Source organism: Pristiophorus japonicus, unplaced genomic scaffold (assembly GCF_044704955.1).
Source record: "Pristiophorus japonicus isolate sPriJap1 unplaced genomic scaffold, sPriJap1.hap1 HAP1_SCAFFOLD_291, whole genome shotgun sequence".
In the NCBI taxonomy this organism is placed as follows: domain Eukaryota; kingdom Metazoa; phylum Chordata; class Chondrichthyes; family Pristiophoridae; genus Pristiophorus; species Pristiophorus japonicus.
Window position 1 is genome coordinate 426,257 of NW_027252680.1, and position 11,934 is coordinate 438,190.

Below are 11,934 nucleotides of genomic sequence, written 5' to 3' on the forward strand. Positions count from 1 at the left end.
TCACTGACTACACACGGTCTTGTGTAAATCTAACTGCTGTGACCTTCGTCCTTTAGTGTTCAGCTCCAGACTGCCTTCACCCTTATATAGCACCTGTTGTAGTTACTACCACGGTTTCCCAACACAGCCCCCTCTGTGGTGTGGCATCGTGGACTGTATAATTTTGATGGACTGTATTAGTTTGAGCGCCTGTATTAGTTTGAGGGACTGTATTAGTTTGAGGGTCTGTATTAGTTTGTGGAGCTGAATTAGTTTGAGGACGATTGACACAAATGATTCACTTAAATATTTTCATTGAATGGCTGCATTTAAGGAAGGCTGCTCCATCCTAGGTTGCAGTTGAGTAAAATTGAGGGGGCACTTGAACATTTGGAATGTAGTTTCTGAATGGCCATAGCAGAGTGAAAGTCATCAGTGGATCAATATCATATCTTGATATGGGCCTGATGTTGTTTCAAACAACAATCTGTTGCTGGCAGGATATAGAAGGCAATCTTCATTTGTTAATGGATATAATCAGAATTGTCCTGTCTTTGTTTTTTCCAATTTCAACTCCAAATGTATTCCATCACAACAGGGACATTTCTCCAATGTCGTAATCTGTTTGTTCAAATTATAACAATAACCAATTTGAGCGATGTCGTAACCTCAATGTCCCTGTGGTGATTATGCAGGGTATAAATTGAATGCTCTGGATTGTATCTCCACAGAGTATAATACTGGGAGATTGCCTGCAGAGCGAAGGGGCACATCGCCTCACACAGAAAATGTATCAGACTGTTAGATTAGCAAGGCAAATATGCTACATGATCATTGCCGTCACCGGCGTTCCTGGTAAGTGACTATAACCATTGAAGTTGTGTAAATCTCTGCATGGACTGGTCTCTGGTTTTGCTCTGTGACTGATAATGTTAAATGTTGGTGTAGTGGTCACTGTTATACAGACACACGATCAGTGATACCATTCTATGAAGTCAATTGTGCTCAATTACATCTGCAGTTTGATTCCTTTGTCTCATTTGATATAAACATCTGCTTGCAACTAAGAGGCTCATTGAATTATCAAGTTATGCCTTGAGTGGAACATCGTGTAGTTGTAACAGTCCTCAGTGCAGCAACTCTCTGAGAGAAGGTTTTACTGGCAGTGTGTGTCACTGTAGGATATACTGAGTGTGGGTCACTAACCGGTGTGGAATACCATACCCGAGTGACCATGTTTTACTGAGAGTGTGAGTCACTGCAGGATATACTGATTGTGGGTCACGAACCGGTGTGGAACACTATACCCCAGTGACCATGTATTACTGGGAGTATGTATAACTGTAGGATATACTGAGTGTTGGTCACTAACCGGTGTGGAACCCCGTACCCCCGTGACTGTGTATAACTGGGACTGTCTGTCAGTGTAGGATATACAGAGTGTGAGTCACTAACCAGTATGGAACACAGTACGCCAGTGAGCATGTATTAATGTGAGTGTGTGTACCTGTTGGATATACTGAGTGTGGTCACTAACCAGAGTGGAACAGTGTACCCCAGTGAACATGTATTGCTGGGAGTGGGTGGCACTGTAGGATATACTGAGTGTGGGTCACTAACCGGTGTAGAACAGTGTACCCCAGTTACTATGTATTACTGGGAGTGTGAGTAACTGTAGGATATACTGAGTGTGGGTCACTTACCGGTGTGGAACACCGCATCTCCGTGACCATGTATTACGTGGAGTGTGTGTTACTGTAGGATATACTGAGTGTGGGTCACTAACCGCTGTGGAACACGGTACTCCAGTGACCATGTATTACTTGGAGTGTGTGTCACTGTAGGATATACTGAGTGTGGGTCACTAACCGGTGTGGAACACTGTACATCAGTGACCATGTATTACTGGTAGTGTCTGTCACTGTAGAATATACTGAGTGCAGGTCATTAACCGGTGTGGAACACAGTACCCCAGTAACCATGTATTACTTGGAGTGTGTATGTCTGTAGGATAGACTGAGTGTGGGTCACTAACCGGTATGGAACACAGTACCCCAGTGACCATGTATGACTGGGAGTATGTATCACTTTAGGATAGACTGAGTGTAGGCCACTAACCGCTGTGAAACACCATACCCCAGTGACCATGTATTACTGGGAGTGTGTATGACTGTAGGATATACAGAGTGTGAGTCACTAACCGGTGTGGAACACAGTACCTCAGTGACCATGTATTAATGGGAGAGTGAGTCACTGTAGGATATAGTCAGTGTGGTTCACTAACCGGTGTCGAACACTGTACCCCAGTAACCGTGTATTACTGGGACTGTCTGTCACTGTAGGATACCTGAGTGTGGGTCACTAACCAATGTGAAACACTGTTCTCCAGTGATCATTTACGCGGAGTCAGAGGAAATGTATTACCATGGATTGAAAATTGGCTGGCTACCACAAAGCAGAGAGTCTGGATAAATGGATCCTTTTCAGGTTGGAAATCGGTGGTTAGTGGAGTGCCAAAGGGATCGGTGCTGGGAACACAACTGTTTACAATATATATAGATGATCTGGAAGAGGGGACGGAGTGCAGTGTAACAAATTTGCAGATGACACTAAGATTAGTGGGAAAGCGGGTTGTGTCAAGGACACATCGAGGCTGCAAATAGATTTAGAGAGGTTAAACGAATGGGCTAAGGCTTGGCAGATGGACTACAATGTGGGAAAGTGTGAGGTCATTCACCTTGGAAAAAAAACAGTGAAAGGGAATATTATTTGAATGGGGAGAAATTACAACATGCTGCGGTGCAGAGGAACCTGGGGGTCCTTGTGCATGAATCCCAAAAGGTTAGTTTGCAGGTGGAGCAGGTAATCAGGAAGGCGAATGGATTGTTGGCCTTCATTGCGAGAGGGATGGAACACAAAAGCAGGGAGGTCCTGCTGCAATTCTATAGGTTATTGGTGAGGTCGCACCTGGAGTGCTGCATGCAGTTCTGGTCACATTACTGAAGGAAGGATATACTAACTTTGGAGGGGGTACAGAGACGATTCACGAGGCTGAGTCTGGAGATTAGCGGGTTAACTTATGAAGATAGATTGAGTAGACTGGGTCTTTACTCGTTGGTGTTCAGAAGGATGAGGGGTGATCTTCCAGAAACATTTAAAATAATGAAAGGGATAGGCAAAATAGAGGCAGAGAGGTTGTTTCCACTGGTCGGGGAGACTAGAACTAGGAGGCAGAGCCTCCAAATACGGGGGAGCCTACTGAAAACCGAGTTGAGAAGGAATTTCTTCTCCCAGAGGGTTGTCTATCTGTGGAATTCTCTGCCCAAGGAAGCAGTTGAGGCGAGCTCATTGAATGTATTCAAATAACAGATAGATAGATGTTTAACCAAAAAGGAAGCAAGGGGTTTGGGGAGCGGGCAGGTAAGTGGAGCTGAGTCCATGGCCAGATCAGCCATGATCTTGTTGAACGGCTGAGCAGGCTCGAGGGGCTAGATGGCCTACTCCTGTTCATAATTCTTATGTTCGTATGTTCTAGTATATGTGTGGAACACCATACTCCAATGACCATGTATTACTGAGAGTGTGTGTCACTGTAGGATATATTGAGTGTGGATGACTCACCGGTGTAGAACACCGTACCTCAGTGACCATGTATTACTGGAAGTGTGTGTCACTGTAGGATGTACTGAGTGTGGGTCACTAACCAGTGTGGAACACTATACCCCAGTGAACATGTATAACTGGGAATGTGTGTCACTGTAGGATATACTGAGTGTGGGGCACTAACCGGTGTGAAACACTGTAACACCATTTACCATGTATTACTGGGAGTGTGTGTCACTGTCGGATATACTGAGTGTGGGTCACTAACCAGTGTGGAGGACCATACCCCAGTGAACATGTATTATTGGGAGTGTGTGTCACTGTAGGATATACTGAGTGTGGGTCACTACCCGGTGTGGAACACCATAACACAGTGACCACGTATTACTCGGAGTGTGTTTCACTGTAGGATATACTGAGTGTGGGTCACTAACCGGTGTGGATCACGATAACCCAGTGACCACGTATTACTCGGAGTGTGTGTCACTGTAGGATATACGGAGTCTGGGTCACTAACCGGTGTGGAACACCATAACACAGTGACCACATATTACTCGGAGTGTGTGTCACTGTAGGATATACTGAGTGTGGGTCATTAACCGGTGTGGAACACCGTACACCATTGACCATGTATTACTGGGAATGTGCGTCTCTGTAGGATATACTCAGTGTGGGTCACTAACCGGTGTGGAACACTGTACACCATTGACCAAGTATTACTGGGAGTGTGTGTCACTGTGGGATACACTCAGTGTGGGTCACTAACCGGTGTGGAACACTGTACACCATTGACCAAGTATTACTGGGAGTGTGTGTCACTGTGGGATATACTCAGTGTGGGTCACTAACCGGTGTGGAGGACCATACCCAGTGACCATGTATTACTGGGAGTGTCTTTCACTGTCGGATGTACTCAGTGTGGGTCACTATTTATTCTACTTCCGCTTCTGAGGCGTACCCTCGGACTCGAGGATTACTCGATTCCATACTAACAATTATTTCCCAGAGTGCTGAAGAGTCCAATGCATGACCTGCATTCTCTGTCACAAATGGGGCAGACGCTGGTTGAACGAACGGCAGTGTGGGGTGCCCGGGTTGCTGCGCACTCCTTCCGCTATCTACGCTTGGCTTCAGCTTGCTCTGGGCGATGAGAATCGATGTGCTCTGCACCGCACGGATGCTTTTCCTCCACTTGGGCTGTCTAGGGCCAGGGATTACCAGGTATAGGAGGGGCCGTTGCAATTATTAAAAGAGGTTTGGAGTGTTTCATGGTAGCTTTCTTCTGCCCACCTGTGGCTCGCTTACAATAACGAATCAGCGTGTGGAGCGTTTGCTTTTTGGATCTAATGTCAGGCATGCCGACGATGTGGCCCGTCCAACGGAGCTGATCGAATGTGGTCAATGCTTCGCTGCTGGGGATATTAACCTGACCGAGAACACTGATGTTGGTGTGCCACTCCGGCCAATTAATTTGCACGAAATTGCGGAGACTGCGTTGGTACTTCTCCTGTGCTTTGTGGTGTCTGCTGTAAATATTCCATGTCTCTGAACCATATAGGAGGGCCGTGTCGACCATGAGCTTTGTCCTGGGTTTGAGGTCCTGGTCTTCAAACACATTCTTCCTCAGGCGTCCGAAGTCTGCACAGACACACTGAAGGCAATGTTGGACTTTGCCATCAAAGTCTGCCTTTGTTGACTGTAGGCTCCCGAGGTCTGGAAAATGGTCCAATTGTACAGTAAACCCGAGCATCCCTGAAACTCGCAGCGGATGGCGAGTTTCCCTGCGCCTATCGCCGCTGATACATTCTGAGTGCCCCATTTACAATTTAATTCACTCGCCATTCACACTGGAAGTCGTCTCGCCCTCACGGGCTTTGGGCTGGGAATGAAAACCCTTGCAGGTTGCTGATCCTGATAGTGACCCCAGTGCACTGCCCCTGCTGAAAGTACAAGTGCTGGACCTCTGGTCTGAACAATATTCTATCTCCACTCTCCAATGGTCCAGGTATGGGAGCTCGGATGGTCCCTTGCTATGCTGCCTTTTCTTGGGATACAGGGAACCTTCGTTGTTCCAATTCTACTCCGGTCCCCTCCTTCACATATTGTTCAGGTACATTGATGACTGTGTTTGCGCAATTTCATTTTCTAGCCATGACGTGGAAAATGTCCTAACTCGCACAAAGTCATGATCAGCCATCACCTCAGCTCTGTGCTTTCTGACATACATTGGCTCCCGGTTAATGAACGCTTCGATTTTGAAAATGATCATCCTTGTTCACAAATCTCTCCATGGCCTTGCAGCTCCCTATCTCTATAATCTTATTCTGCATCATAACCCCTCAAGCTATCTCCGCTCTTCAAATGCTGTCCTTTCGAACATCCCTCATTATACTGCTCAACCATCAGTGGCCTTACCTTTAGCTATTTGGGCCCTAAACTCTGGAAGTCCCTCCTTAAACCTCTTTTACCAAGCTTTTGGTCATGTGCTTTAATTTCTTATTTTTTATCTCGGTGTCCCATGTTTCTGTGTTGTCCTGTTAAGACTGTTCTGAAGCACCTTGGGATGTTTAACAAAATTAAAGGCGTGATAGAAATAAAAGTTATTGTTATTATTATTAATAATATAGTTATTATTAATATTAGTAATAATCATTATTCTAATTATGCAGTCAACCTTGCTTCTAATTTACGCCCCTCTGTCTCCTTCACATGCTCCGTCTGACACTACCCTCCCCTTCCTCGACATCTCTAAGTCCATTTCTGAGGACAGGCTCTCGACAAATATCTACCATAATCCGGCAGAGTGCTCCAGCTACCTTGATGATATGACCTCTCACCCAGCTTGCGGGAAGGACTCTATTACATTCTCCGAGTGTCGCTGCCTGCATTGCATCTGTTCCGATGATGCCACCTCCCACACCAGTGCTTACAACATGTCTTCCTTTTTCTGAGCTGAAGATACCCGCCTTCTGTGGTCCTGATCATGTGGGCCTGTAACCTAGTGTGGAAAGGGTAGGAGAGGAGGGAGGAGGCAGAGTCATGGAGACAGTGACCAGTTGAGTCAATAACGCGGGCTGAGGGTCTACAGTAGTGGTGTGGTTTCCCGGTCCCCGATCCTCACTGGTTGATTATCTTCCTGCAGTGACCATGCACTGTTCAGCGAAGGTTCATCAGGCTGGTTCCTGAGAGGAAGGTCTTGTCTTATGAGCAAATGTTGAGCAGGCTGGGCCTATAATCGTTGGAGTTTAGAAGAATCAGCGGTAATCTTATTGAAACGTATAAGATTCTAAGGGGGCTCGACAGGGTAGATGCAGAGAGGGTGTTGCCCCTCGTGTCGGAATCTAGAACTAGGGGTCATAGTTTCAGAATGTTCCCTATGTTGGGGAAGTCCAGAACCAGGGGACACAGTCTAAGGATAAGGGGTAAGCGATTTAGAACCAAGATGAGGAGAAACTTCTTCACTCAGAGAATTGTTAACCAGGGGAATTTCCTGCCACATGGTGTTGTTGATGGCAGTTCATTGGATATATTTATGAGGGAGTTAGTTATGGCCCTTACGGCTAAAGGGATCAAGGGGTATGGAGAGAAAGCAGGAAAGGGGTAAAGAGGGAATGATCAGCCATGATCTTATTGAATGGTGGTGCAGGCTCGAAGGACCGGATGGCCTAATCCTGCACCTGTTTTCTATCTTTCTATGTTACCATTAATTTTGCCGACCCGCCCGCTGGGGTGGCTCGGCTTCCCTCCCACTGCCCCGTCTCTGCTAAACTGGGAAGTAGCGGGTTGGAGGTAGGTTGCATTGGGATGATATACGTTAGGAATCGCAGGATAGCGCAGATGAATACGTGGCTTGAGCAGTGGTGCAGCAGGGAGGGATTCAAATTCCTGGGGCATTGGGACCGGTTCTGGGGGAGGTGGGACCAGTACAAACCGGACGGTCTGCACATGGGCAGGACCGGAACCAATGTCCTAGGGGGAGTGTTTGCTAGTGCTGTTGGGGAGGATTTAAACTAATATGGCAGGGGGATGGGAACCAATGCAGGGAGACAGAGGGAATCAAAAAGGAGACAAAAGCAAAAGACAGAAAGGAGATGAGAAAAAGTGGAGGGCAGAGAAACCCAAGGCAAAGAACAAAAAGGGCCACTGTACAGCAAAATTCTAAAAGGACAAAGGGTGTTAATAAAACAAGCCTGAAGACTTTGTGTCTTAATGCAAGGAGTATCCGCAATAAAGTGGATGAATTAATTGCGCAAATAGATGTTAACAAATATGATGTGATTGGGATTACGGAGACGTGGCTCCAGGATGATCAGGGCTGGGAACTCAACATTCAGGGGTATTCAACATTCAGGAAGGATAGAATAAAAGGAAAAGGAGGTGGGGTAGCATTGCTGGTTAAAGAGGAGATTAATGCAATAGTTAGGAAAGACATTAGCTTGGATGATGTGGAATCTATATGGGTAGAGCTGCAGAACACCAAAGGGCAAAAAACGTTAGTAGGAGTTGTGTACAGACCTCCAAACAGTAATAGGGATGTTGGGGAGGGCATCAAACAGGAAATTAGGGGTGCATGCAATAAAGGTGTAGCAGTTATAATGGGTGACTTTAATATGCACATAGATTGGGCTAGCCAAACTGGAAGCAATACGGTGGAGGAGGATTTCCTGGAGTGCATAAGGGATGGTTTTCTAGACCAATATGTTGAGGAACCAACTAGGGGGGAGGCCATCTTAGACTGGGTGTTGTGTAATGAGAGAGGATTAATTAGCAATCTCATTGTGCGAGGCCCCTTGGGGAAGAGTGACCATAATATGGTGGAATTCTGCATTAGGATGGAGAATGAAACAGTTAATTCAGAGACCATGGTCCAGAACTTAAAGAAGGGTAACTTTGAAGGTATGAGGCGTGAATTGGCTAGGATAGATTGGCGAATGATACTTAGGGGGTTGACTGTGGATGGGCAATGGCAGACATTTAGAGACCGCATGGATGAATTACAACAATTGTACATTCCTGTCTGGCGTAAAAATAGAAAAGGGAAGGTGGCTCAACCGTGGCTATCTCGGGAAATCAGGGATAGTATTAAAGCCAAGGAAGTGGCATACAAATTGGCGAGAAATAGCAGCGAACCTGGGGACTGGGAGAAATTTAGAACTCAGCAGAGGAGGACAAAGGGTTTGATTAGGGCAGGGAAAATGGAGTACGAGAAGAAGCTTGCAGGGAACATTAAGGCGGATTGCAAAAGTTTCTATAGGTATGTAAAGAGAAAAAGGTTGGTGAAGACAAACGTAGGTCCCCTGCAGTCAGAATCAGGGGAAGTCATAACGGGGAACAAAGAAATGGCAGACCAATTGAACAAGTACTTTGGTTCGGTATTCACTAAGGAGGATACAAACAACCTTCCGGATATAAAAGGGGTCAGAGGGTGTAGTAAGGAGGGGGAAGTGAGGGAAATCTTTATTAGTCGGGAAATTGTGTTGGGGAAATTTATGGGATTGAAGGCCGATAAATCCCCAGGGCCTGATGGACTGCATCCTAGAGTACTTAAGGAGGTGGCCTTGGAAATAGCGGATGCATTGACAGTCATTTTCCAACATTCTATTGACTCTGGATCAGTTCCTATGGAGTGGAGGGTAGCCAATGTAACCCCACTTTTTAAAAAAGGAGGGAGAGAGAAAACAGGGAATTATAGACCGGTCAGCCTGACCTCAGTAGTGGGTAAAATGATGGAATCAATTATTAAGGATGTCATAGCAGTGCATCTGGAAAATGGTGACATGATAGGTCCAAGTCAGCATGGATTTGTGAAAGGGAAATCATGCTTGACAAATCTTCTGGAATTTTTTGAGGATGTTTCCAGTAAAGTGGACAAAGGAGAACCAGTTGATGTGGTATATTTGGACTTTCAGAAGGCTTTCGACAAGGTCTCACACAAGAGATTAATGTGCAAAGTTAAAGCACATGGGATTGGGGGTAGTGTGCTGACGTGGATTGAGAACTGGTTGTCAGACAGGAAGCAAAGAGTAGGAGTAAATGGGTACTTTTCAGAATGGCAGGCAGTGACAAGTGGAGTGCCGCAAGGTTCTGTGCTGGGGCCCCAGCTGTTTACATTGTACATTAATGATTTAGACGAGGGGATTAAATGCAGTATCTCCAAATTTGCGGATGATACTAAGTTGGGTGGCAGTGTGAGCTGCGAGGAGGATGCTATTAGGCTGCAGAGTGACTTGGATAGGTTAGGTGAGTGGGCAAATGCATGGCAGATGAAGTATAATGTGGATAAATGTGAGGTTATCCACTTTGGTGGTAAAAACAGAGAGACAGACTATTATCTGAATGGTGACAGATTAGGAAAAGGGAAGGTGCAACGAGACCTGTGTGTCATGGTACATCAGTCATTGAAGGTTAGCATGGAAGTACAGCAGGCGGTTAAGAAAGCAAATGGCATGTTGGCCTTCATAGCGAGGGGATTTGAATACAGGGGCAGGGAGGTGTTGCTACAGTTGTACAGGGCCTTGGTGAGGCCACACCTGGAGTATTGTGTACAGTTTTGGTCTCCTAACTTGAGGAAGGACATTCTTGCTATTGTGGGAGTGCAGCGAAGGTTCACCAGACTGACTCCTGGGATGGTGGGACTGACCTATCAAGAAAGATTGGATCAATTGGGCTTGTATTCATTGGAGTTCAGAAGAATGAGAGGGGACCTCATAGAAACGTTTAAAATTCTGACGGGTTTAGACAGGTTAGATGCAGAAAGAATGTTCCCAATGTTGGGGAAGTCCAGAACCAGGGGTCACAGTCTGAGGATAAGGGGTAAGACATTTAGGACCGAGATGAGGAGAAACTTCTTCACCCAGAGAGTGGTGAACCTGTGGAATTCTCTACCACAGAAAGTAGTTGAGGCCAATTCACTAAATATATTCAAAAGGGAGTTAGATGAAGTCCTTACTACTCGGGGGATCAAGGGTTATGGCGAGAAAGCAGGAAGTGGATACTGAAGTTTCATGTTCAGCCATGAACTCATTGAATGGCGGTGCAGGCTAGAAGGGCTGAATGGCCTGCTCCTGCACCTATTTTCTATGTTTCTATGTTTCTATGTTGCATGTTAACTCCTGAGCCGATGTCCACCCGACTGTTTTGGTGCGAAATGACAGGCCTTACTGTCTGGGCTCAGTCACCGACAATGTGTGACCAATAATTGACTGTCTCTTTTCCCTTCTGTTTATTACAGTGAATTTAGTGGCGATTGTGGTCCTGTCCCGGGGAAAGTGCGGTCTGTCCACCTGCACCACTCGCTACCTGGTTGCCATGGCAGCGGCGGATCTACTGGTGGTCATCACTGCGATCATACTGTACCGGATCAGTTGGTATTATTTCCCGTGGTCTTTCCTGGGTATCACCCCTGTGTGTCGCGTTATACGTCTCCTGTCCTGTGTAGCCACTGACTGTTCTGTCTGGTTCACCGTCACTTTCACCTTTGATCGATTTGTGGCCATTTCTTGGCAGAAGCTGAAAACCAAATATTGCACCGGGAGAACTGCGGCTGTGGTCCTGGCAACAAGCTGCATTCTGCTCTGCTCAAAAAACATTCCTCACTACTTTACAATTGTACCTGGATATATAATCGACAATGTTCAGTGGTTCTGTTATTCAATGCCAGCCTATTATACTGAGCCCGGATGGCTGGGATTTGACTGGTTTGATACGGTATTAACCCCACTGCTCCCATTCGCTGTAATTTTGTTGCTCAATGCTCTGACAATCAGACACATTTCAGTGGCCAGTCGAGTCCGGAGGGGTCTGAGGGGTGAGAGCAAGGGGGGGAATGGCAGTGACCCAGAGATGGAGAGCAGGAGGAAGTCTGTCATTTTACTCTTCACCATATCCGGCAGCTTCATACTGCTGTGGCTGATATTTGTTATAGAATTCTTATATTATAGCATTGCAGGAATACATCCCGCTGATTACAATGTTTCTTTATATACCTTTCGACAAGTCGGATATATACTGCGGAATTTAAGTTGCTGCACAAACACATTTATTTACGGGGTGACCCAGTCCAAGTTCAGAGAACAGTTGAAGAGCGCGGTGAAATATCCGTTTACATCGATTATACAATTAATTAATAAACAGAACAACTGAGCACAGGCCAGAGGCGGGTCCCAGTGTTTCCAGTCCAGGAATATAATATTTAGCCCCAGACTTCCATCCCCTGAATTGCACCAGGAATGGCTGGTGATCTGATAATACACCCAGCGACCTGTTTAGGACACGGCACTATTTCTGATTGACATGTCCCACCTTGTCTTTCTGGTCAGCACCACGAGCTTGTTGCATTCTGTCAGAGTTCTT

At 46.1% G+C, this 11,934-nt stretch overlaps 1 protein-coding gene across 1 annotated transcript; it reads left to right on the forward strand.

Moving 5' to 3' along the window:
• Positions 1-806: 806 nt before the first annotated feature.
• On the forward strand, positions 807-11,724 carry LOC139248755 (probable G-protein coupled receptor 139). Its single transcript, XM_070872177.1, has 2 exons — positions 807-834; positions 10,814-11,724. Exons 1-2 carry the CDS (start codon positions 807-809, stop codon positions 11,722-11,724), a joined length of 939 nt encoding a protein of 312 aa, XP_070728278.1.
• The last annotated feature ends 210 nt before the right edge of the window (positions 11,725-11,934 follow it).

Excerpts from the sequence above, each read along its gene's own strand:
- LOC139248755 (XM_070872177.1), top strand. The coding sequence starts at position 807 with ATGATCATTGCCGTCACCGGCGTTCCTG. Across the intron at positions 835-10,813 it reads TGCCGTCACCGGCGTTCCTG|TGAATTTAGTGGCGATTGTG; the intron begins GTAAGTGACTAT and ends TGTTTATTACAG.